At 39.6% G+C, this 27,325-nt stretch overlaps 1 protein-coding gene across 1 annotated transcript in view; it reads left to right on the forward strand.

The window, feature by feature from the left end:
- The first annotated feature begins 2,213 nt into the window (after positions 1–2,213).
- Positions 2,214–27,325, forward strand: part of SEMA3C (semaphorin 3C) — a 122,843-nt gene continuing 97,731 nt past the window's right edge. The window contains exons 1-2 of the mRNA XM_061467313.1: positions 2,214–2,650; positions 5,724–5,864. Of these exons, the coding sequence (XP_061323297.1) occupies positions 5,762–5,864 (103 nt within the window). The 5' untranslated portion in view covers positions 2,214–2,650; positions 5,724–5,761. The remainder of the gene's footprint in view (positions 2,651–5,723; positions 5,865–27,325) is intronic.

Consider the following 27,325-nt stretch of genomic DNA (forward strand, 5'->3'; position numbering starts at 1 on the left):
CTTGAGCATATTCTTGTCTTTTTTTTAATGCTGTATGATTAAGCATAAGTGTTTATGATTTTACCTAGATTATTATTCTGAATTTTAAGCAGAAAATGTAGAATCATCATACTTTTTCTTTTTTTAAACTTTATGGCAGAAATATTTGCGGAGGACAGTCAGAATAATCGCAATTCTTAGTGTTGGTATTTCATGGAAACATTTTTGGTTTCCTTGACTGGTATTGCCACCCATTACACATCTCCCAAACATCTCCTAAAACAGAAGTTACTTCGTATTTGCTTTGTGGTTTTGTGTGCACTCTCCTCTGAATCACCCTGCATAGGCCACAGCAAGATGGAGAATTAGGTGATTCACTCCTGTTGCTTGGTGTGGTGATCTACAATTGCACTTAGCTGTGGGGATTTTCCAAGGCAGACAAGTGACTTCTCCCTTTGCCAGGGTGCTGCTGTCAGGCCAAAGCATTTGAACATCACACATTTCAAGGATAAGCAGCATAATGTTCACAACCATGTTGCCTGCCCATGGAGAGAACAAGCTCTCTGATGGCTTAGTTTAACTGCTCTCTAGGACAGCAAATGTTCACACATTTCGTCATAGTTTATTTGTGTTAAGGAGGAGAACTGGAAGAGCATCAACATTTGTTAAGACTCATCATCTGGAGAGTTTATTCATCTGATGCCATCACCTAATTCATCCTCAAATTATGATCTGAAATGATCATGTTTTTCACAATTCTGGGCTCATTTCTTTTCTGGCATGAGTTGCAAATCTGATGGCTCATTTCAGAGGAAGGACCATCCCATACTTTCATGTTCTCTGGGATTACAAGTGCCTTATAATGCTGGAATTTCTGACTTGAAGAAAGCGTTAACTTTGCTAGGCTGTCACTGAATCCTGGGGGTGAAACAGACTTCGAAACATGTGTGATCCTAACTCATGCAGATAAGCTCTGACATGAAGTAACCTATAGACACAGGTCATAAAGACATCCACATGTATAGACAAAATTTGTTTACTAAAGGCACTGCATTCAGGCTACTCCCTGCTCTTTGGCTATAATGTATTAGTATTATTGTCTGCGTTGGTTAGTATGGCTACTGCCTAATAGCTAGACAAAAAACTATAACTTGAGTGTGTGCACTGATTCATTGTGGGTACTTGTTAATATATGTCTGCCTCTGGGACAAGGCTGCAAGCGGATGACGAGATGTGCACTACTGCTGTGACAGTACCCTAGAGCCTAGCAGGTCAGACCAGCACACAACACATCTGCAACACAACTTAGGCAAACCTCACCCAGAACCAAAATGCTGCTGTTTGGAAAATCCTAGCTCCTTTACCAACACGATGCTGCAGTTCACATTTTCAAGACACCTGAGGGTAAAATTTCCTAAGCTGTCCCATTGCCATGAAAACACGTATCTCACCAAAACCAAAGACCTTGCTCGACATCGTGGGGACAAATTCAACCTGAGCAATTGAAGCTCCAGACATGCTAAACTGAAGAAGCACTTTCAACAGATGGTGGTAAAACTCCTGGAACAATCGGAACACTGACCTACAAATCTAACTACTGCTCGAACTCTCTCTTCTTCCTCTTCTTCGCTCAATTTCCTGCAGAGCATCAAATCGAGGAAATCATTCAGAAGGGGGGATCCCCTCTGGCCGGTGCTCGCCGCGACCTGGATTTCTCCTCACTACTTCCCTGCCTTTTTTCCCCCCTCTTCACAGTGACACCTACCGGCCTCCCCCGAAAGCTCTCCGGAACCCTCCGCCCTCGCCGCTTCCCGGGGATCCGCTTGCCTCCCCAACCTCGGCGCCTCGGCATGCCCCCGGACTCGGCTTCGACCTCGGCGCTGCCGTCGGGGAGCGCAGGGAGCCGCTGGACGGCCCGCATAGAGGGGTAGAAACTTTCCTGGCGAGTTTCCCTCCCGTCTCCAGCGAGTCCCGCGGGCGCGCAAACTACGCGGAGTGGGAAGTGGATGCGAGTCGGGAGGTACCTGGCGCTGAACGCCCCTCGGGGCCAAGACGAGGGGGAACCGGTGGTGTTACGTTGTGTGCTCCTTAAAGAGCTATTGACTGCATTGCGCCCCCCTACCCCGCACAGCGAAGCGCGGGGCACGGTATGTGCGCTGTGCTGAGCGGAGCCGTCGCCGAGCTGGGAGAGCGGAGCTGCCGCCCTACGCTGCCCGTACCGTGCAGCCGCCGCCGCCGCGCTGGGCGGGGTGTGGCCTCGCCGTTATTTATGAGCTCCAGCCCCGCTCTACTCCGCTAATGATGCACCGGAGGCAGTGGAGCCGCGTCTCGGTAGCGCGGCGAGGGCAGGGCAGCGCCTGTAACTGGAAACCAGAGCGGTCACCGACACCGCCCGGCCGCTTCCCATTCACTCCTAGGTGCTCAACTGAGGGCTGGGGAGAAGCGCTCCTGGCGCGTTAGGAGTGCGGCTGCGGGGATTGTTCTACAGAGGAGCCGGGAGTACCTTTGCAAGCACCGGGAGGACAGACTTTATTTTCTTTTTCTTTTATTTTCTCCCCCCGCCCCCGAATGAGCCAGGTTTGGAATTAAAGTGTTCTGGTAGCAGCCCTGGAGTCTGTAAACTGATAGAGACCAGATACAAATCTGTATCACTGGTTCCTACAATTGCTGGGTAAGCATAATTGAAAGTTCTCTTTCTTTGCTGTGATAGATGTGAAATGTCTTTGATGGTTGAATTTTCCTGCTGTTCACAGATAGTTAAAGCAATATTTTCTGGATTAACATAGTCTGTGATTGTTGGTGGGTTTGGTTTTTTTCCCTGCTTTCTTCCTTCACTTTTTTTTTTTTTTTTCTGAATGGTTTTCCTTACAGATTTTAAGGGTAGGACCCTGACTGTAGCGGATGACACCTGCACGGCACTTCACAGCAAAGCTGTATAGTACTTTCCAAAAGCAATACAGCATGCTGCAAGTGCCCTCTGTGGTAGGAAAACTTCATCACTTTAGTAGTGGTTTGCCAATTTGTTTACAGTTAGAATAGGGTATTAGATCAGAAATGTAGTTAGACATTGTTTTTTGTCTGTCCTGAAAGATACTTTAAAAGTACTTGGAAGGTTTTAAGGTCCGTGGGTTGTCAGCCCAGATCATGTGCACGGGACATGCTGAATATAGTATCATGACTTACTGAGATAAATTCAGAACTGGGATATAAGCCCAAACCAAGAGTCAAACCTGCAATGAGTTTATGTTCAGTTACCAACTATGTAAATCTCTGAAATTAAACCTATTTCCATTAGGTAACTCACATGTCAGACACCCTGAGGTACCTTTTTGGCACCATATGCGTTTTTCATTTATGTGTCTAACAGCTGGGTAGGAACCATGCAGCTCACAAATTGAATCTTACATTTGCCTGTCACTTCTGTGTTAACGGTGAAGATCTGCAATTTGAGCAATGAAATGTAGCAATATTTCACTCCTGCAACTGATTGCACTAGAATTGGCAGGAGGCATGAGAGTGGGAGGGAAAGAGCGTTGAAAGGGGTTTTTTACTATTATTATTTCCTCCAATATTATTTAAAGGAAGAGAGGAAAGCCACACACTTGTTCCTCTTTGACTTTTTATCTCTATTGCAAAGAAAACATAGTGCTACTACTGTAAAGTACTACCCCCATTGCATCTGTTAAGTCACATGTTCTATATGATTGGCTATTTGTTTTGGCCTGACGGAGAAATTTTATCTGGATTTAATGGCCTTTCTCTCTTAGAAGAGGGATAAGTTAAAGAGTATCCCATGGGCTAGTCACAAGGCTTTAAATTTAAAGCCCACAAAGCAGCACTAATACTGGAGTTCAGGCAGCCTGTTTAAAAATTATTCTTGGCGAAAATGCTGCAACTATTGTTTTATTAGTTAACAGACCCTTAGAGATAATTTGGAATGGGGCCAGTATGGATAAGTTTCTCGGGTAGACCAGATCTGTAGCTGGCAAATTCCTGACACTGGTGTTTTTGTCAATTAGCAGACTTGTAGCATTACTTGCTCTGCATTTCTTGGTGCTCCAGAACAAATAATGGGGAGTTTAGAGTGTGGGCTGCAGAGCTGTGTGTTTGCTCCATCCCACCTCCAACTTAGTATAAAGTTCTCATGGAGAGGGAAACCTTGCAAATGATTTACAGTGAGCGGATAGGGAATGACAGAGGTAGTAATGAGATACTAGGCTTTTACTGCTAAGGCAGTAGTGTGGATCTGCCCCAAATTGGTGTCCTAAAGTCATCCCTGCCTGACAGCTCATTCCTACCGTGCTGTGCTGGTTACAGCCAGCTCTTTTAGGACAGGTGGGAATCTCAGAGGGGCCAAATGAACAAGCATGTAGAAATATTGGCTTCCACTGGAGGGACTGTAGTGCTAAAGCAGAGCCAAGATAAAGAAGTGTAAGAGGATTGCATGGGCAACAAAAATCTTAATGAAATAAATGTATAGCCTTTAGTGCTGTCTTCAAGCTGTAGGGGTTGCATCCTTCAAAGTGCTTCCAGTTACCATAAAATTGAATATATCACCTGATTAACCAGTAAGTCCTAGGAGAAGGGCTGTTGATGCTGAAAAGAAAATGTACATATAGCAGGGAATTAAAATGGGCCAAAATGAGGATGTGTTAATAAAATGCATTTTGCATCTGAGCTGCAGAACGAAGTTGTTATCACAGGTGAGGTGGAATTTGGAATTCAGTTTTGTGAGAGATGCCATTTAGGAGCGTTATAAATCTTCAATATTCAGCATCTAATAACTGCTTGGTTTTATGGGTCTGGTCCATTTAAATTGATAACGAAGTGCCACTGACTCCCATGAGCAAAAGCTCTTCCTGAGCTAAGAAAAGATACAGATTTGTTTAGGGATGTTTTCTGTTTTTCTGAGGAGCTCAGTTTTCTCAGCAGCTAAACCATATAAAATTAATGTGAATTCAGAAGATGTGCAGGAGGAGTCACAGAAGCATTAAGTGCAATGCACTGTCCAACACTGGGTGTACTTAACGCTCTGTAGAAGTCTATCAGAGCAGGTAAGTATCTTGAAAGGAGCTGACCCAAAAAGCAAATGTTGACTAATGCTTTCAAGCATGTTGAAATACTTTTGGTCTCAATGGCTTTGAAATTAGTAATATACATGGTCAGGATTTCATCTTAAAAGAAGACCTAGAGGGCTATTAGAGAACTTAATAAAACTTAGAGCTCATTTTCAAGCACCTTTGATTTCAAATATTAAAAGGAAAAAAAAAAAGGGCAAAACAAAGAAACAACAACCCAAACCTGCTCCCTCCTCTCAAACACAAGGGAGATCAAATATGATGTAAGGAGAGACAACTAAAAATATCAGCCAGCTTTTTATTAATGAAACTTTATCTCCTGTCCTTGCTTTGCTCTGCCTTGACATCTAGTATAATTATCTTTCCAGCAGGTGGAATTGTCCTTATTTTAAATAAACTAAATCTAATGATGTAGTCTGCCTTAGCCAAAACTCAGGCTCTGTTGGTTCATACTAACAGGCAGAGAGGTCCTTTTGTGCCAGCACAGCAGACTGCTGGGGAAAACCATTCTTAACTGCACAAAGGCAAAACAGAAGCAGTCTACCTCCTTCACACTGTCATGTATTATGGCTTTAGCTGGAAGAGCTTTCTAACACAGGTCTTCTTGTAGCGTTGTTTTTGCTCCACGCAACGGTGTAACAGTAATGCGATATCTCTGTCTTTCAGGTTTGGTTTCTTGGATATTAACTTGCAAATCTGAAGAGATGGCATCTCTTGCACTGCACGTGTTGATTGGGATATTTATTTACTTTAGCAGTGTAAAAGGATCTTCGCAGCCTCAAGCAAGGGTGTTCTTAACATTCAATGGTAAGACAGAAGATAAACATTCTTAAGCAAATGTTATGATTGAACATTTTCTTTTTCCCCTTAAATTCAATAACAGAGTAGAAATTGGCTTTTTGATCTGCGGCCACAGTTATTTGTGGTTTGTGTTGCTGAGGTACCCCTCAGCCTAAATTTGATTTTTACCTGAAGTTCATTGCTACCGTAGCTATAGGTGCATAATTAACAATGCATTCTCTTTATTTTGATAGTTATTATGGATTAATAACAACTAAAGCTTTTATTTTTCATACTTAATTTTTTGGGGGAAAGATGATAGCACATGGCATGTAGTGGAAATGTAATGACTTGAGTTGCTTTCGTTCAGTGCCCAACTGAGACATGTTGTACCTGGGAAATGAGGCTGCCTGAAGGCTAACCAAGATAGTTAGCAAGACACGGGGCCCTTTGACAAAATATCCTTCTTTGTGCTCTTTGTACAGTGTGTTAGATTTGCATTGCATAGAGCAATCACTGATGCCTGCATATTATACAGCAATCAAGATTATTACTGTTAACAGAAAGATGCTTTTACTTCTGATGTGATGAGCGGTACCTTGTTGCTGTCTTTACCCCAGTATTACTTTTAATAGTAAGGTAGCTTATCCTCCTAGTATTAATGCCAAACTTAAATAGAGATTTTAGCCACCACTTCAGCATGTGTTCTTCAGCTTACATTTTCTGTTACATCTGTGCAGAGTTTTTCTGTCACTAACTATAGGGTCGTTGGCTTTGTTCAGCCCTCTGCCTTTTCTGTGACTGTCTTTGAGGCATAAGGGCTACTCGCTGCACCAATACTGTCTGCATTAGGGTGTGCGGTTTTGTGGTTCACTATTGCAGGGATGCCCTGCAACTGCCATGGGGATATTCTCGGTGCTCTAAATAGTCTTTAAAGAATCACTTTTAAAATAATCATAGCTAATAAGTATCTCAAACTGCTGTTTGCCACAGTGATCAAAACTGTACTCTCAAGTCTGAGAGACATCATGAAAGACAGCTTCCAAGTTAGACCTTCCACAAACACCAACCATCAGGCTGAGCACATTACAAAATACTGTGTATTGTAGAGTATAGAGCCCTAAACATGTGAGTGCAGTACTTGATAGGTAAAAAATGGCATGGTTCCAGCAAAAGCAACAGTAGATACTGCATTCCAAGGAGGGACTGCCAAATGAAGAAGTAGATGGGAATTTCTTTTCCTTGGTTAAATAATGCTGACTTAACGTAGATGGTACTGATTCAGCACAACTTGACACACAATCAAGTTTGGCTGTGGTTATGTGTTACACCTGCGGGTTTCAGTTACACAGGATAGGCTGATTCATATTTCCACTTCGTGTCTATGGTGGCCATGAAAGTAAGCTAGGCTTCCCCTGAGCTGTGGTATGAGCATGAAGAAGGAAGTAGCCAGGTTTTGTGGTATCCAGCCATGTGAATGGGAAAGAATCACAATGAGGGGTAAATGGTTTTAACCTGGTCTGAAGAGATTTGTGTTGCATTCCTTGGCTCACCACAGGTATCCTGCAAGTCTGAAACAGAGAACTACCCATAGGGCAAAAAAACACAGACCTAGGGGTTTAGAGAAAATACTGGCTGTGTGAATGGAAACTTTCATTTTCTTTGCGAGAGGAGGTTGTCTCTCCATCCTTTAAAAGGGGCTATGACAGCTTTATGTCCCAGCAACCCTTATGTCTGGTGAGCCTCTTGGGCCCCCATAGCTCTGCCACACCATGCCAGCCCTGGGGATACTGTCCCAGTTCTCCAGTTCCAGACTGTAACCCTGCTGAGCTGCCTCAATTACAGCTCATTTCTGCAATACTATGTACAGTCATATTGTGTGTCCTGTGTCCTTTCCTTGATTTTTAAAGTAATGCTTTGCATGGGTAAAACTGAGTCTCTAAGACACAGTGGAATTTAGGGGAAATTGTCACTAGAGCCTTGCAATACTGTTGCATTATCTTAAAATGGACATTTTACATTCTCTAATACTTATCTCAACATTCAACTTTAAAGCATTAAAATGTTTTAAAGTCCTTGATTTTTATTTTTAAAAATAAAAAATGAATTATGTATTTTATAAGATGACAACTAGTATCTGAAATAAAGGGCTAAGCTTTTTGTATAATACAGACCCAGTAACTTTATTTTTAAGCCTGGTTACCAGATGGTAAGAAACAACTTTTATAGCGTGAGAAGAGTTTGCAGGTTGTTATGTATAACAAGGTAGTGGCCCCACCTGTAGCATGAACTTTTGTTCTATAAATCTTCATTTATTTACATGGGTACTGATATAAGAGAAAAAAGAGAAACTTCAAATTGTTCTCTAGCCAAGTGTGGTAACATACTCTTTCTGCATAAGCTGCTTCATAGCTTATTGTTTTTAAATCATGTAGAAATACCAAGTTATTGACTGTCTTCATGCCCTGAGAAGTTGTCAGTTATTATGGAGAATTGTCACTCTTTTGAAGTGCATGATTTGAAAATAAAACTATAATTAGGACTCCTTATGTTTTAAATGACATTAGACAATAAAAGACAAGTCATTCAAGCTTAGGATACTTACATGATATTTTTCAAGTTCTGAATTAGATTTGGCTTGGTGTCTGTAATTACATTGCCTAAGTTTTGCGGGTAGAATGTATACAGGAGGAGAAAATGAGTGATGCATTTCAAAGCTAACCTACTCCTTCAGGATCAAGTCAATTGAGCTTATTCACATCACAACATTTCTCATGGGAAAATCCAGCAAGTATCTTGACCTATTCTGTTTTTCATCAGAAAAGATAAAAATGCGAATCATTTGAATCATGGGCTGCTTTTCTCTTTGCCATCTACTTCATTAAGAATCAAATGTAATTAAAAAGTAAGCCTGGGTAATACCTCAAGAGCCTGATAATAGGGATTGTGCAATTAACTTCAATGGAAGAAGGACTGCAACCCTAACTTCTCTTTTTGAAATCAAAAGCTTGGCCTCTTGTCTAATTAAAATGTAGTTCATGACTTAGCTGAGATTGTTAAATGCACGTCTGATGTGAGCATGGGACTTACTGCTGTCTGCACCCCGAGTTTCTTGGAAATTGCAGTGCCATACAGAACCCCGGGGCCTGATTTCTATTGCTTTGCACTTTGTATGGCCATTTACTTGGGTGAAGGGAAAGGTCAAGCTGGAGCTGAACTGCTTGTTTTGCACAGGTATACGTGGTTATACATGGCACTAGGCCTGCAGAGAATTGGACAAAGGGGATATCAGTTTTTTTGGGAGTGATTTGTTATGACCTAATTGTGCTGTTCAACTGCAATGGCTCGAACCATCAGTATTTGTATATCCGCACTTGAAGAGCTGTTGCAGCTGAAAAAAGAAGGATGGCTCTAGCTTTTTCTGACTCTGAAATTGCAAAGATGCGAAGCCTGTGGTGCAGAGGCTGTGTTAATGTTGGAGAGTCATCAGCTGTGTTACCATGGAGGATGCAAGAGCAATGGGAACCTGGCACAGGGGAAGTAAAGGGCTCAAGACATCTCCCTATGCTGTTAGTGTACCATCCCCCCCTCCTCTTACCTCTTCTGGCTGCTCTGCAGAATAAATCTTTTTTAATCCACCCATCATAATTTAAAGCACCATAGTTTATTTCTCTCCACAGCAAACAATGTACCTTATCTGTTTATGAGCTATCAAGTATAGTGCCTGCTGTTTCTCGAGCTACATGCGTTCCTCCTCATTGCTGCATGTCCCTGAACATATAACCGGGAACTGTATCATTCTGTTTTTACAGGGCCAAAGCCTTTCTCAGATCAGTGAGAATATTATCAAAATATGAAAGGAGTTATTAGATGCCAGGATAGTGTCAGACTTCTGTTCAAACCCATATTTACATTTTGGGGTATACTGCAACCCTAAAATGTTGGGCCATACCATTTTAACAGCAGATTCTGAATTACTCAAAGCAGTTCCAATACTTTGTTTTTGAAAATAAGCTCAAAGAAGATTTATATGGAGACACACAAGCAAGTGATAATTTTGCAATTTACTGGGACCATTTCATGCATTCCTACCTAAAATACCTGGTCAAGCAGATATTTCCCATGTAGATTCTCCCATTTTCTCCAGTGAAAATTCTGTATGAGGAATCAAGGCTAATTTGCAGACAGTTTTGTTCTTCTTTTTGTCACGAAATTGCTAGAACATCTAAAGCACTTTTAAGAAAGTATCAGTCAGCTTCATTAATGACAATTAAAAAGCATAAAATGTCACCAAAGCAACACCAGCACTTATTCAACTGTCAACATATTTTAAAAGATTTAATGCAACCCCTGTGGTTACCCTCAAGGAAAAATAAAGGAACTGAGAACCATTTTCTTTGAGCTCTTGAGCAACAGAAGTACAACTTGTTTTTAAACAATCCCTCATTGTAATGTTAATGTTACCACAGTTAATAAAAAGTTCATTTATTATTTGGGGGACTTTGTGCTGATGACAGTCTAGTAGGCAATGGTTTATGCTCAAATAGTTGATTGGCTCTTCTGTGATGTCCATGGAATGAAAGCTACTTGAAAAATGAAGTAGAGGTAAAACATTAAAACAAAGAGGGGGGGAAGACAGACAGAACCATTGTTTTATTCTTGTTTATATGCAGAATTCATAGAGAAATCTCTTTAACTGTTTATATAGTTACATAATTTTCAGCAAATTGTTGGTCAGGTTTTCGCAAAAGTAACTGATTTGTGGCTTTCACAGCTTCATAGATCTTAAATCATACTAGTTTATAAAGTGTTGAACACCAACCATGTGAAAACTCTTCTGCTTTGATTGTCTCACACTGGAGACATAAAACTGAAATCACTTTTAAATTCTGTCAACTAAAAATAATTTTTTTTCTGATCTTTAGTAGCAAAGTAGATATTTTTACATTTGGTTGAATTGACACCTTTGGTTGTTCTTCAAGACAAATACCTAATTTACAAATTGAAGTCTTTGGGGGTTATTATTGTAGACTTTTTCCCTGTATATGGAATTTTTTTTCTTGCCTTTTCTGTTGTTAAAATAAGCAGAGACATAATGGAATGTATCTTACTCGTATAGAAATTGAATTACTTGAATAGATTGAGTTAAATGTAAAAAAAAAATAAAAATAATTAAAACTGATATTAAAGTAAGTATTATATAAAAAAAAAAATCAGTGTTATTTCTTGAGTTCCATGGGTAGAGGTCCCACATACCAAATGGCATTGAATCTGCTTGTTTTCACACTTATTCTTGTTCAGCAGCAGTGTCACTGACCTTGCTTTACTGTCATTATTGTTGACATGAATGTACAGGAGAAAAGAATTTCAGATATTGTTTCTCTAGTTAGATTGTGCCATGTGCTGTGACTTCAGTTGTGAGAATGATCATGCAGTAAAACTGAAGTTGTAGGCAATGTCTGGTCCAGTTCTTTCCTTGTTCTCTGAATTTACCACAAGAAAGAGGTATCTTCATAGGAAGGCAAAATAATAAGTACATGGTCTTCAAGGTAGTTAATTATCAGCCCCCAAATTTAGGGGAAAAGCTTAGAAATTTAATCCTACCCTTGGATGAACTCATCCAAGTTTTGCGAAGTTTGAGAAGGCATGAGTGTTTCTTCCATGAAAAAAAATAAATTATTATCTGAGCGATTACTTATTCCCTTTAATCTCTTTCTGTTCCCCAGCTCAGTCAATTTGACCTGTCTCTGAACCATGTCTTTTTTTTTTCTTTTGGTATGGAAAAATCAAACTTTATCGTAGAACATTTTGACACATTCAACACATCTTGGCGCTCTCTACTTGTCATAGAAGAAAGCAGCTTATCTTGGCCAATTCCACTGCTCTTTCTTTACAATTCTTCCTTGTGTTGCTTTTCCAAGGCAAATTCCGAAGTTCCTACATAGGCAGTTGTATTGCCATCATGGTATAACACATCTTCTTTTATGTTTAAAAAAATGCAATGAGAGAAAAATGGCATAGACGTTTCTAATGCCCTATCTTTTACAGGGCTGTTCAAGCACCAGTAACAAGAGCTCCTCTGTGAGCCATTCCCATATTGGATGAGTTCACAGTGCACTTTGATATGTGGTGCTGCACAAGTCTTTTTGTGTATCAGATGTAATTAGTGACGTGACTCGCAATAATTACGCATTTTATTGAAGTGCGTTGACTGAGATCCTGCCATGAATAAATACATAGAGCAAGACCTTACCCTGTCATTTGAACTGGCCATTTCCCCAACATGTGTATTTTGTTCTTTTCAGTGCTTGACTGTTCACTGTTCTCAATTCCCTAAGTAAAAAGACTAGGCACTCTTTCTCAGGGAAGGGCCTTTGTCATAGGGACACAGTTTGCTGATTCACAGTGTGCCTTCGTATCTCATCTTACATTCAGATAGCAATGGCTGGAGCAGACACTGTGTTAAAAGAAGACTGTGTTATTTTCTCCTATTCATCTGACCACAGACTTGGGTTCCGGGGTGCATCAGAGGGCTGAAAAATACTGTATTACCTGTGTGAATTAGTGTGATGTTGGACTTTCTCACTGTGAAGTGTGCAAATCAAGATAAGCGCATGTTTTCAGAAACAAAGTGAACAATGATAATTAATGGAGGGTTTATGCTATCTGCCCTTCCACCCTGCACTTCATACCTCCATCCTTTTTCAGTATAATCTTGGTACAATTGTATTTGCAACCTTACTTCATCCATCATCGATATGGCTTCTTCCTGGAAGCAAATATCTTGTCTTACTGGTTTACTGAAGCTAAGACTGGTGTCACAGTGGAAAGAAGATAAGGAGTGACAGCTGTGACTCTCCCATGAAACCACTCTTGAGCTGAGACCATTTTGCCCTTCAGGAGTTTAGTTTTTCTTATCTTTGTGAATATAATGTTAACTGTCTCTCCTTGAGGAAAAGTCTCTTGCTTCTTGAGTGTATAAGGTTGATTGAGGTTATGTTTCTTTTCAGAAACATAGTATAAATATTTTTAACTAATGATCTTAAAATAGTTATTTTATATTCCAAGACAGTGATACAAACAGGAGAGAACATTTTGGAGAAATGTTCTGCTTCCCTCTTATATCTTGCATGCAAGAAACTGTAGCTCATGGTATTCCATTATTACCTGATTTTATTTTTTTTTTATTTTTTTTTTTTCTATCAAACCATCTTGATTGATAGAAAAATCTCTGGAACAACATTTCACCAGTACACAACTCCAGTGAGTTCAATCAAGGAGTGCCAAGAAATACAGGATCTGTTAAGAAGTCTGTGTGCTGTTACGGAGAGAAAATGATTTTCAGACCTGGTGCGTGAATGCCCTCAAATCACAGTGATCTTAGAGTTAAGTCTATGAGCACCTTTTGAGTTTTAGCTTTAGATCTGTGAACAACTTTTGGGGTTTAGTGCTTAATTCTGAATTTGGCCAGTCCTTAATTTGGCCACCATCTCAGGAGTGATATGACTTTTTAATGGCATTGGTAATCTGTAAAGAAAGAATGGTTTGGGTTTGGTTGTTGTGTTTGGGTTTTCTGGTATTGTTTTTTTGGTTTGTTGTTGTTCTTGTTTTGTGCCTTTTTTTTTTTAACTGAGTTAAAACTTCATATAAAACAAACCCTCTTTTTATGAGAAGTTTTTACTTAGTGTACGAAATTCAAATGCACGTATGATTTTGTGAAATGCAACCTTTGGAAATAGTTTGGAACAATTGCCCAGACTATTGAACTGTTCTTAATCTTACTCACTGCTGTGGGATAAATGATTGCCTCACCAAGATTATCTTCTAGAATGTGGATGAAGAGATATCAGAATCACCCTAGATTGCCAAGTTGCTTAATGGGGAAAAAATGTGTCTTGGCAGTTGCTTTTATTTTTGAAAAACTGAAAATACAAAATTAAGTTGAAGACAAATTCTTTAATTAAAGGCATCACCTTCAGACATTAAGAGGGGCAGACAGGCGTTCTGAAATGAGCTTTGCTTTAGAGTCGCACAGTAAATGTGTGGCATATTAAAATTCATTTTCAACTATTGGTTGTCTCAACTACTGTTTCCTTTTAGTATTTCCTTTGTAATTTCGTAGTTCCTGTATTGCTTTGCAAATGCCAAGTGGAAAAAAAAAATCCTTCCCTGAGAGTATTAGGCTTTCTCAGTCACCTGTTTTGATCATCTGTTGTTGTTTCTTAGATTTTTTATTCTTTTGATTAATACCATTTTCTTTGACAATTCTTAATGAAAAATACATTTGCTTTTAAAAGTTTCATGTTATGCAGAGTAAATAAATTTCTGTCAGCTCAGAATCAATTAAATTGGGCAAACGTTTGGATCCTTTTTAACATCTGTGTAAATCAGGCTATACCTCTCAGTCTCGCAGCTTAAAGGAGCTGCGGAGTTGAATTTGCAGGGATAAGGGAAATATGTGAGTCAAATGTCTGATTACTTACTCAGTTCAATGGCTGGGAATGATGAGGTTCCTTTTCTTTCCTTCTCATGTAACAGACCAAAAATGCATAATTTTGAACAGCAGCAGCAGAAGATAAATACCATACTATACATGCATACAGGAATTAATAGTGTAATAGGAAACAAAGAGGAAAAGATAATAGTTATCTGTATTCATAGTCCTGCACTAATTTTGTTTTAATGCAAAAGGGCATTCAAAACACTGTGTCATACATACATCAGTAGGTATGCTTGTGATTTCTTCTTTTTGACCCCAAACATTTTACTAGGTGTGAACCTAAAACTGATAATGGAATCTATGGAATCAGCTACTGAACTTATAAGACAAGACTGGAGTTTCTTACCCTCTATGGAGCCAGATTGAGCTGAGGAATGAACCATGTTTTTCTTGGGGCAAAAGACATACTTCTTTGGCCTTTCTGCTGCCTTTCAACAGCACAAGATAGCTTCTAACACATTTAGTTTCTACAGTTCTTAGAAATTCTTCCTTGTCTGAAATAGCCAGCCTGCATGCCTGTCATTGCAGGTTTTTCAGATAGCCTCTCTGTTAATATGTTGAGTGCTCTTACATGACACAATATCAAATTAGTATACAAAAATGTGAGCACTTGCATCTTCAGAATGGCACTTTCTGTATTTTTTTAGTATCAACCAATTAAGATGTTATTTTTCAAGGAGAGGCTTGGCATTTTTTCAAAAATTTACTTTTTGAGGCCTGAAAAGGACTTTGTTGGCATTGAGAGCTGATCCCAGGCTTAGAATTTTCAATGCTTCAACATGAACACAGCTGGAATATTTTAAGCTGATTCAGCTAAAAACCCACTTCCTGCCACTGTTGAAAATAATGTGCCATAATTTTCTTATTTTTATTTTTTTTCCTAAAGCAGACAAACCTACAGCAAAGACAAAAGAGTTTAAAGCCCACATGAGGTGCTTTATTGTGGTCTGCATTAGGGAAATAAAGCTGAAGAATGAATATGCCTGTAAAGCCATTACCTCTGATTTAATAACTTGACTTTATAGCTTTGGTAAGTCCCTTTAAAATGAGAAGGGTGTCAGCCATTCATTTCTCCAGTAGAAACCTTGTTTTTCTTATGGATACTTGCAAACTTAAGACTTTTAATTTTCAAAAATAGAGTAAGAGAAGAATCAAATGTTAGTGATTTTTATCTCACTGGATGTTTCTTCAGACTCTCTCTCTACCAGTTCCTGATCTCAGGTAAAAGTGCTCTTATACAGACAGCTGAAGAAGTCTGGTCCTAAAGTGGCAAAACTGCATATAATTGCATAAATAACCTGAAACTTTCAGCCGTGGTTGCGTATACCGCTATCTGCACTAGCAGTGTTCACAAAGTGAGCCAAGGAGAAGAGTTACAAACTTGACCAGCACACTTTGGCCCACCAGCCAGGTTCAACAAACAACAGGCTTATATTTAGTGCTGCCTTTTCCTTCGAGCCATGGGAGAATCTTTGCTTGCACAGTGTGTGCTTCCTTAGCTGATGAATTCTTCCTCCCACTGCAGCACCCTGAAGATGAGCAGTGAGTTCATGAAACACCTAGTACGTCTCTTACAGAAGAGAAAGAACATGAGTCTTGCTGTGTTTGTGTGTACATGTGTGACTGGACTAATTAAAGCTGCTGCTGTGTCCATGTCAGTAAAAGCAGGTGCTGGGGGAGAGGGGTAAGCACAGGAATTCAGCATCTCCCTAGAAGCTAGGGAGAACAGACCACCCTGATGCAGGAGCTCTGAGGAGGGGTTTATAGGGGAGGTTGTGCCAGCTGAATCAATACTAGGGCAGGTTTCATACTTGTGTGGTAATTTACATAGATGTGTTGGGGGGAGTGATCCAACAGAATTAAGTTTGTTTTTTTAAAAAAACAACAGCCTTTCTTGAGTTGGATTTGTTTGCAGATACAGCAATCTGCCACAAATGATGACTTAATTTCCATTTGCTATTTCAAAAAGAAGATACATTCCAGATTCTCAGGGTGTCATTGCCAAAGAACTTTCCTTCATAAAAGCATTCCAGATGCATCCAGCACTGCAGTGCAGCAATGAGATCCCTCTCTATTATTATTATTATTATTATCATCATCATTATTATTATTGTGCCTGTGCTAGGTGTGGCTTTATTAGTATTGGTATTACCATTGGTATTGGTACAGGAGCCAGGCACTGATTACTAGTTTTGAAGCAGCCTGTTCTTCTCCTAGTATATTCAGTTCCTTTCTTATCTTGTCCTTAGTGGTAAAAGAGATAAAAGAAATCTGCCCGGACTTGTCCAAAGGCACACAGCTAAGTTTTTCCTTCTCACTTTACATGGTGACTGTGAAGGACCTTTGCTTTAAGGTTATTCTCTTTCTACACATGAGGGGACAATGTCATTGGAAGGAGTTTACAGCTTACTTATGGCTGATGAAAGCTTCTCTAGCTAGCTGAAGAAAACTCCCTTTCAGTTCAGGTTGGATGTGAGAGAAAACATCTAACATCCAAGTGTGTAACGTCAATAAACCACAGCGCTCTGAATAAACAAGGTGGCCACTCGCTGTTTACTGTTCTCTTTGCTTATTTTTCCTGCTCTGTGTCTGGGATAGCCCCAGCCTGTTTGCTGAGCAGTTGAAACTGAGTTTTGTTCAGAGTGGATCTCACTCTTGGTTGATGGGTATGAGCCCAATCTGGAAATGTGTGAGAGAGAAACAGCAGATTGTGGGACGCTTTTTCTCTTAAAAGGCCCTTTCAATAAAGTAACTATTTCTCTGTGGAGAGTGAAGGGGTGATGTAGCAGTCACCAAGAGGTGAAAGGGTCTTGTGGAGATTACTCACAGGCACAAGGAGTTGGGATAAAGTTATTTCACCCCAGCTCACACTGTATGAGAACATTCAGCCATGAAGTCTGCACTAGAGGTAATCTCTAGCTTGTTTGAAGTTGACTTCAGATCTGATACCGGATCTTCTCATGCTGAAGAAAGTACATGTGTGTATTCTCTTTAGGCTCAGTTAGGAGGCAAAATACTGATTTTCTACACAGGGATTGAGCACGGTTCTGGCCTAATGTGTCATTTATATGCAAAGGTTTCTGCAGTCCTGTCCATTTATTAGTTTTGATCTGTGGAGAGGAATGATCAGGGAAGCAGATTTCTGTGTTCGGTTTTGTGATCTCCCAGCATAAGAGGTGCTGGTGATTTGAAGGAATCTCAGTGCAGGGCCACTGAGCTGTTATAGGTGCCAGAGCATGTGGTACATAAGGAGACTCTGAGACATCTGAATTTCTTCAGCCTGGAGAAGAGAAGGCTAAGGGGCATGTTGTGCTGTCCTTAGCTGTCTGATGGGAGAGAATGGACAGAGCCAGACTGTTCTCAGAAGTGCACAAGGCAAAAGTCTCGAGTTTTAGCATCATAAATTGTGTTTAGGTCATAGGACTTTTATTTTATTCACTGTGGATGTAGTGAGAGATTGAAACAGGTTGTACAAGGAGACAGGAGACTCCATCTCCCCAGGTATTCAACACTCAGCTAGACATGGTCCTGTGCAAAACCATCTCACTGCAGCAGCTAGCCCTGTTGTGAGCAGGACTTTGGCCAACACAACCTTCAGATGTCCTTTCCAACCTGCGTGCTTTGCATTTTGTGATTTTATCAGGGATCAGCAGGTGTGAGTATTAAGATGTAGGTATCTATTTTGGCAGTGTTTCCAGCACAGCTTATCTACTGAAGTACTTCTGAAGAAGAGAGTTAACTTTTCTCAAAAAGGTCAGTAATCTGACCCAAATGACCTGGCAGCCTGTGTCCACAGTGGAAGCTGTAAGCACTCAACATCAGGAATTTTTATTTAGATGCCTACTGCAAATTATTGTGCCTAAAGTGTGGCTTTCCAAGTTTATAACCTTGCATGTTGTGTAAATTGTTTTCTTATGGTTTAATGCAATAGATTTCCCTGGTGTAAAAGAGGAAAAACATGGATTTGTCTGTAGCTGCTCAATAAAATACAAAAATTCCTCTTATAAGTAATGGCAGAAATCCTGCATGTGCAGCATTACATGATATGATCTGAAAGCGATGTCAGATGCTTCTACCTATATTTTCTGTACATAATCTCCTTTGTTCTCTTGTTTAAGAAAAAGAGATCACCTTCTTGTTAAACTGAGATCATTCATAATATGATGAGTAAATGACTACAATTTATGATGGAGTGTGCAGAATGTAAATAGATTAACAGGTACAGACTTTATTCATATTAACAATTCAACAACTTCTCTAATACCAAATTAAAATTTTAGTTAAAGAAGTGGCATTTCTGTCCAAATTCCACAGTATGCATTTGGCCTCAGAACAGATTAGGTCTTTACTTACTATGACTTTTTTTACTTACTATGACTATGTCTTTGTTAGTGACATGGACAGTGGGATTGAGTGTGCTCTCAGCAAGTTTGCTGATGACACCAAGCTGTGTGGTTCGGTTGATACACTGGAGGGAAGGAATGCCATCCAGAGGGACCTTGACACGCTTGTGAGGTGGGCTGATGCCAACCTCATGAAGTTTAACCATGCCAAGTGCAAGGTCCTACAGCTGGGTGGGAGCAATCCCAGGCACAGCTACAGGTTGGGCAGAGAAGAGATTCAGAGCAGCCCTGCGGAGAAGGACTTAGGGGTGTTGGTTGATGAGAAAATGAACATGAGCCGGCTTCAGTGTGCGCTCGCAGCCCAGAAAGCCACCGTATCCTGGGCTGCATCAAAAGGAGCATGACCAGCAGGTCGAAGGAGGTGATCCTGCCCCTCTACTCTGCTCTCATGAGACCTCACCTGGGGTATTGTGTGCAGTTCTGGTGTCCTCAACATAAAAAGGACATGGAACTGTTGGAACAAGTCCAGAGGAGGCCACGAGGATGATCAGGGGACTGGAGCACCTCCCGTATGAAGACAGGCTGAGAAGGTTGGGGCTGTTCAGCCTGGAGAAGAGAAGGCTGCGTGGAGACCTCATAGCATCCTTCCAGTATCTGAAGGGGGCCTATAGGGATGCTGGGGAGGGACTCTTCATTAGGGACTGTAGTGATAGGACAAGAGGTAATGGGTTAAAACTTAGGGGAAGTTTAGATTGGATATAAGGAGGAAGTTCTTTCCTGTGAGGGTGGTGAGGCCCTGGAATGGGTTGCCCAGGGAGGTTGTGAATGCTCCAACTCTGTCAGATTTCAAGACCAGGTTGGACGAAGCCTTGGGTGGCACGGTTTAGTGTGAGGTGTCCCTGCCCATGGCAGGGGGGTCGGAACTAGATGATCTTAAGGTCCTTTCCAACCCTAACTACTCTGTGATTCTGTGACATTTGGTTCTAGTTTAATTTCAAAGTTTGTATCTGTACATGTGTATAATGTTACATAGAGCAGATAAAGCAGACTTCTACAGTATATACTGTGTTTGTGGAGATACATGTGTCTACTTCTGGGCAAGTTTTATGTTATCTGATGTATGGCAGATGTATAGAAAAATAAAGTTTGCAAAAATGATATTAAAATGGCACCGTCCAGAGTAAAAAAATCTAAACTCCCTGGCCACATCCTGTTTCATATGTGTATCAAACCAAATTTGCCCAAGCTATGGAGTTTTCTTTCTTTTCAGTGGTTGAGTTTGCAAGATTTAGCTGTGTTCTTTAATGATAAACGTACACACACACACATCCACGCATGCATGCACAATCAGCACACAGAAAACGTAATGATATGATACATGCTTCTGAGCTTATTGATTTCAGTCATGTGATTGACACTGCATTATATTTAATATTTGAAAAGGTCATTAAAAGTTCATTAATTGTTAGGCTACTCGGACTTAGGGAAACTTTCTTTAAGCTCTCTGAAAGTCTGTAATGGTCTCTTATTGACAATGTTTAACAAAACTACTATATTTTTTGTGTCATTCACAGAACCACAGAATCTTGTGGGTTGGAAGGAATCTCCAGCCAACATCCTGCTCAAAGCAGGTCTGATTAGATCAGGTTGCTTTGACACATTTCCACTTCAGTTTTGAATAACTCTGTGGCTGGAAATCCCACCTTTTAATGTCAGTGTTCCAGTAGCCTCCCAGTAGGACACTGTACACCGCAATAAGATTTCTCCTTTTCCTTTGCTTTTTAAAATTGAATGAACCCAGTTCTCTCATCTCTCTGTGTATGCTACGTGCTCCAGAAACTTTATTTGTTCTTTGGCTTATTTTTAGTCAGGGAAAGTGATTCTTCCATTCTGATGGTGAGCTGCTCACTTCAGTAACTGCTCACCATAGAATCATCACTCTCCAGGCATATTATAGGAACAGTCTGCCTCTGTTTATATTACAGTATTTCATCATTCAGCCACTTTAAAACTGAGTATGATCAGAATCAAGACTATATCTGCCTGTGTATCCACTTAATAACTACTAAATTGTTCTATTGTCCAGCTGGGGAATAAAAAGGAGGATTTCGTTGGTTCCAGTGGGGTTAGAATCAACTATAGAGGTTTTTTTTTCTGGAGAGTGTGAACAAATATGAGTGTGGTGTTCCATGGCAGTTGAGTATTCGTTGATGCTGGATATCATGATATTATGAGGAACTCACCTGCCAGCTGTTTTTAGAGCAGTTTCTCTTTGATTTTCTGAGGGGATACCTTTTGATTCCTACCTGTAATTCATATAAGCAATTTAAAAGGAAAAGCCTGTGTATCCATTAGCACTTCCATATTAATTTACATTTTGGGCATTAATTCCCAAGCCCAAGAGCCAAAACATTGTGTCATTTTTGATAGTACCAATATACAATACCTTGTATATGAATAATAAAAGAAAAAAATGTCTCAATTCACTTCTGTAGACTTTGTGCAGACAGATTAATTCTCTGTGTAGTAAAGGATAGGTGGATTTTCTTTGTAAAGAGGTATTCATTCTCATTTGATCTCCCTTAATCCTGAGGATATGGGTTCAGATCCCAAAGCCATCAAAAATATTAGCTTGATGCTTCCATCATCCTTCAAAGGCTCTGTGATTGGAAGGCATTCAGCAGCTGTTATCTACTATAGTAAATGCCAATGATAAAAAGGACTAGACAAGGTGAAGATTTATTTTTTTTTTTTTGAAGAACAGATAAAACTATTTTCTTTCTAAATTAAGTTAGGGAAAAAAAAATCCTTTGATGATTTCCTTAGTGCCAGAAAATATCAACAAGATTGTTCTTGGTTAAAGCAATTGTTCTTTTCCACAAATATTGCTTAGGATTTGTGTGTCACAGTTCATAGTGAAATATGCTGCCTCTGTTTGCCCAGCTGCCACACCTTCTCTGCCTTGTCTCCTTCTGCATGTGAAGAAAGAGTCTGAAAGCAAGGTAAAGGGAATGACAGATGTAGTGCTGCTCTGCTTGTAGACGATAATGAATGTAAATGGCATTATAGGATTAAGACTTTTTGCTTCCATGTACGTATCCCACCCAACAGGAATGACGCCCTAGTATTTAGCACAAGGAAGAGAGCGTAGTCTCTCACTGTGGTTTTGGCTAAATAGGGACATACAGCAGTAATCCAGAATGCAGGAATAAGTCCTACAAGATTTATTATTGTGATTTTGTTTTCACTGTTAAGTCAAGGTTGTAACAACTGAAAATTGCTCCTCCAGCATAACCAGGGCAGTCTAGACAGAAAGGGCCTCCAGAAAGAAGCAAAGCAAAATGTCAAAACTAAAGGAAACTGGTAAGGAGACAAGGGATATGGAAGGGCTGTTTCTTCCAGCTTTCATTCCAAGTTCAATTTTATGGATGTGACACACAAATTAAAGTAAGATTGTGTTACAGAACTGTATGTTCCAAAACCTTACGGTACAAAGCATAAAAGAAAAAAATATGCACATTCATGTTTGTGACTCCATACACTTCAAACAGATGCATTTTAATTTCAGAATGGGCTGCAGAGGGTTATCCATAGTTTGCATTGCAGCAGTCTCTGCCTTACATGTTTCCATTTGGTTTTGGCAAAGCGAAAGGAAACAACAGCTGAAAGGAATTTTATTTTGTAGGGCGAAAAATGAGACAAAACAAAGAGTAATTCCTTCTGAAGTCCAGTGTTGTTAATGAACGTTGAATCGTGATCATGTTTTCCAGTGGGTTCTGTATTTCAATTAGAAATCTACACTTACTCTCTACCCTAAAAGAATGCGTACAGTTACAAACACAGTGATACATGGCAGTGTTCAATGATTTTTTTTTCACTGTAAGAAAGTATTCAAATTTCCAATTAAAGTTAGAATGAAACCAAGAAAGATTAGAATCAGTTTCTATGTTTTTGCAAGTTCTTATGTCCCAATTTCAGCATGAAGCATTTATCCAGATCAGAGGTTTCAGAGCCTGTGGGAATGGGGATTCATTAAGAGGGTGGCACTTACACATCTCGGGACAGGCCTGGCTGCTCCCTTTGCAGTGATGAAAAGGGTACATGTTTGCTGCTGTCCCTTCTTCACTGGCCATGGCAGTAATTGCCACTTTGTATTATTTATAGAGGCAGAGTTGGTTTTCAGGTTTGGTCTTCTTTTTTTTTTTTAGCCACTACCCCACACGACTGTACCCAAGCTTTTTGTTGAGGTTTGTCTAGTGGAAGCAGAATTAAAGATTATTGTGTACTTTGCCATCTTATGACAAATGGCAGCAAATGAACTGAGGCATGTCAAGCAACTACCACAAAAAGAAATCTGTAATTTACAAGTTCAGACAAAGGTTAAAGAAACAGACCTTCTCTGTAATTGTGCTGTCTCATACAGTTAGTTAATATTGTCACATTTGAGAATATTTAATTTTCCTAATTGAGGGAACGTTGCACTACAGTTCAGAAAAGAAGGTGAAATCAAATGCAAAATACTCTGATTTTCAGCAGAGCAGTGCTACCACTTTTTATTAGTCAGTAGGAATAATATGGAAGTGGATGGGAAGCAGTAATTCATTACTGTCTCTCTTGCAGTCAGTTAAACATACCTCATACCTAACTGATTAATGCTGCCTTTTTTTCCATTATGATGATAATAATAAGATTATTCTGAAACAGACCAAGAGTAGGACTGTTTCTCGCAGCATCTCAGCTCATTAGAGGAGGGGAAAAAGTAAACCACAAGTGCCAGTCTTAGTAGCTTGAGTCTGATTATGAAGAATCAAAATAAAATAGAGATTTTTCAAAATCAAAAAACTAAAATGCTCAGAGTGTCTTTAATGAAAGCAGTCTCACAGGGATTCATAAAACATGAGATACCTAGAAATGTTTATAAACTTTTTAAAGTGCTAGTATGTATGTGGCTATTTGTGCTTATGCTGCCTCTTTATTCACAGGGGGTTTAGAAAAATAGAAGTTATTAGTGACTCTGAGACTTGCAAATACTTGAGTTATGAAAACCATATAAGTATTGAGGGGGTAACTGTTCTCTACAAATACAGATTCACATTTTTATAGCTGCAGAGTTTTTCTTCCTGCTCTGATTTTGACTCTTGTTAACAGCCAGACCTCCTGAATCTTAAACACTGCAGCATATGTTGCAGTTGTCACTGCAGCATACAAAATTCAGTTTTCAAACATTACAAAACCATAGGTAAAAAATCTGGTGATCCGCTGTGTAAATATAGGTGTAAAATCGTGGATCATTGCATGTAGCGAATGAGTTCCTACTTTCTGTACCCTTCCCCCATCCCTAATTTGTCTGCTAATCAAATGCTATAATTACAGAAGGTTTTCATAGAGCTGATGTCTTTATTATCCCTTTCTTTCTATAAAATCTATTGTTACTTATTTGTAAGCTGTTTAAGAGACTGAATACTATGTTGCCATGCTAACATGGGCCTGACAATTGTTAACATACTGTCTCCTCCAGTTTGATTCACATGTGCTCCCTTCTGTATCTAGTCCCCTGTCCAAGTTAAAAAGTAAACTAAAGTATAAGAGATGTTTGGGCCTCTGAACACATTGCTGAAAGGTTCCTTTTTCTGCCCAAAAGTGTTCAGAGTATTTCTCACAGAAGAATAGCATAAATTATGGAGATTGAGTTAACAGAACAGTGAATGGTATTGTCAGTTTGCTTAGGAAAAACGAGTGGGGTCGTAAAGAAATACTGTCTACTTTATTAGAGTAAAATTTGACAGCTGGAAAAACAAGGGCAATAGGCTGGTTTCCATTTTCCATTGATTTTAGCCCCCAACATTCAGAAGACTTCCTTTTCTGAAAAACCACATTCACACTGCCTACACACAATGGTCTTTTGCTTCAAGCCAGAGGCAGATTAAACTTCATTAGGAGAGTAAAGCTTAAGGAAAGTTCAAACTGTAACAGATAGTAATTTGACAAATAAAGAATTGGGGTTTGTTTTACTAAAGCCAAAAATGAAGGCTAGAGCAAGGTTCCCATAGTTCTTTTGTGCCTTTAACTACTGGGTGGGAACACAGTCGCTTTTCGCAGTCAGGTTTACATACCCAATAAGCCACATACCAAGGCTTTTTTAATGCACTTAAGCACCACTGGAAGCACACATCTCTCTCATTAAATAAACAAAAATATGCCTATAAAGTATTTACCTTAGAGCAAGAAATAAGGATTGGAACAAGAATATGTGTTCATAGTATACTTAGGTAGATGCACTAGTGGCTCAGATTAAAAGAAACAAGAATGAATGCATTTTATGTCTAGATAGATAGGACTAGCTTTCTGTAGCAACATTAAATTCTCACCCAAGCATCCATATAGTGACACTTTCCCAGGCCTTGCTAGCTCTAGGATAAAGGATGGATCGTTGCAGTTGAGTGGCAGATACCTGTAGTAACTGATGAGCCATGATTTGAGAATTTAAGTTATTCTCGCTCAATTAGCAAACTGTGTAATGGCTAACATGCTGTGGCACAATCATAGACAAAGGTCTCTAACATTAATACCATAAAACATTTTGTTAATATATATCAGATGAACCTTAACAGACAAATTACCAGTGAATGATGCTACTTGCTATATGGTATGTGCTGGAATGCACAACATACTGAATAGTGACTGCATGCAAACAATATTGCAAAGTGATGGCTAAAGCAACAAAGGAATAACATGCTGAAATACATGTCTGGCAAACACATGACATGACTGTCTCCTGGAGTGGAATTCAAAGCCTGTGTTAGGTGTCTGTGCTTGCTTTTGAGCCCATGAGGGGTGTTAGGCAGCCCAGACTGAGAGATGAAGCAACCCTGTCAAATAAACAAATGCTGCTGAAAATAGTCATACTTCTTTAAACATTACCTGGAAATAGCTAGAGGAGAATCTTTGAGTACAATAATAGGACACAAATCTTGGTATTTAGTTGACTTAATTCAGGTCTGCAGGGAGATACCTCCATCAGCCTGGAATCCACACAAAGGCTCATTGCCTGAAGAGAAATGTTTGTATAGTTTACATTCAAAGAACTGAGAAAAGATTACTTTTTTTCTTTTCTGCATCGTATGTAATAAAAAAAGAAAGAGGTTCAACTTCCATCTTAATTTGGAAGCAAAGGTGCAGAAGTTCTAACTCCAGACCGTAGAATCACAGAATAGTAAGGGTTGGAAACATCCTTCAAAGGTCATCATGTTTCTTAAGTAACTGTTGTAAGTAGGAGATACAAGGTGAGGTAATCAGAGAAGTGTACTTTTCACTCCTCTCTTTAAGATCTGCCACTATACACAAAAAACAATTCAGAATGAACTGAACTAGACTGAGCAGCATAAAGGGCAGTATATTATTTCTGAGTCCTAGCTGTAGTTTCTTGTTTTCATAGTTACAACTTTATTTTTAGTAGCTCTGTAAAACAGAGACTGTCCATTAGGAGTGGTCATTGGGATGGAGGAAGACTGGAGGTGTGGGCAGCCACTGTTCCACTCCTCAAATCCACCAGATGATTCCTGTAGCCTACTGAAGGGGGGCATTAGCCACCTGGCCCCAGAATCTTCTCTTGGATTGTCTTCTGCACAGATCAGGCCTCATAGCTGTGTTGCATCTCCAAGGCTTGATGCTGGGAAACCTCTCATTTTAGAAGACTGCTAACTCTTTGGCCTGGCTTTAGGCTGGATCACAGATCTCAAAACTGAGTTAATTTAGTGTGTTTCCAGAAGATACTCCTGTGCTTGGAGGGTTTAAATTCTTGCTGCTATGAGTGAGCAAATCTACCATTTTATATGCTAGTGATCCCCAAATGCTGCATACAGACATACAAAGATGCCTGTGTTCTGAAATGGATTTAAGCCTTGGTCTATATCTCCTTTAAAACATTGATGAGGTTAATTAAATTGTTGTTTGGTTCTTTGTAGGGACAATTTACCATATGACTTGAAGGAAACTACTGCACCAAATGCAACTATAAAATTACAAAGACTATGAATTTAGTTTTATAGGTTAGTTTTGCAGAAGTAAAGGGGGGGGAAAAAGATAAATCTAGAGTCAGGGTGAAAACAGTATATTTCTTTGATAAGGCATACTTTGTAGTGAATATGTGTATCAGAATAATCCTGAATATACTCATTTAAAAACCATGAAATGCAGAGCAATACATGCTTAAAAGCTTATTCCGAAGTGTGTAATTAATCAAAATTGCCCTATGTTGCAATTACAGTTTGTGCTGACAGGGAAGAATACAGTTTCAAACCACACATTTAGGCTGACTCCCTCTTCTCTTTTCGTCATTCAAGTAGCCTTCTCAGCTATGTATGTGGGGGCAGCTGCATTTACCTCTAATGAAACTATGCCAGCAGAGAATTTGGCTCTGTTTCAATAACTTTGTTTCTTGGAGCTTTTATGTCTCATTCCCTCAAGCAACAGGATAGAGATCAATTCAAGATATGTGTGTGAATTCAGAAAACTTCTTAAATTTTGCCTCAAGGAAGAAAGAGATCTGAATAACTTTCTCTTCCTAATATGTACATATGTACACACACTTCTCTAGCCTGTTGGCTATGTGTGCATGCACACATATAGTACACACATACAGGCAC

This window comes from Pezoporus flaviventris, unplaced genomic scaffold, assembly GCF_033815535.1.
Source record: "Pezoporus flaviventris isolate CSIRO_AGI_PZ_B2104156 unplaced genomic scaffold, CSIRO_AGI_Pfla_v1 ptg000045l, whole genome shotgun sequence".
Lineage (NCBI taxonomy): Eukaryota > Metazoa > Chordata > Aves > Psittaciformes > Psittacidae > Pezoporus > Pezoporus flaviventris.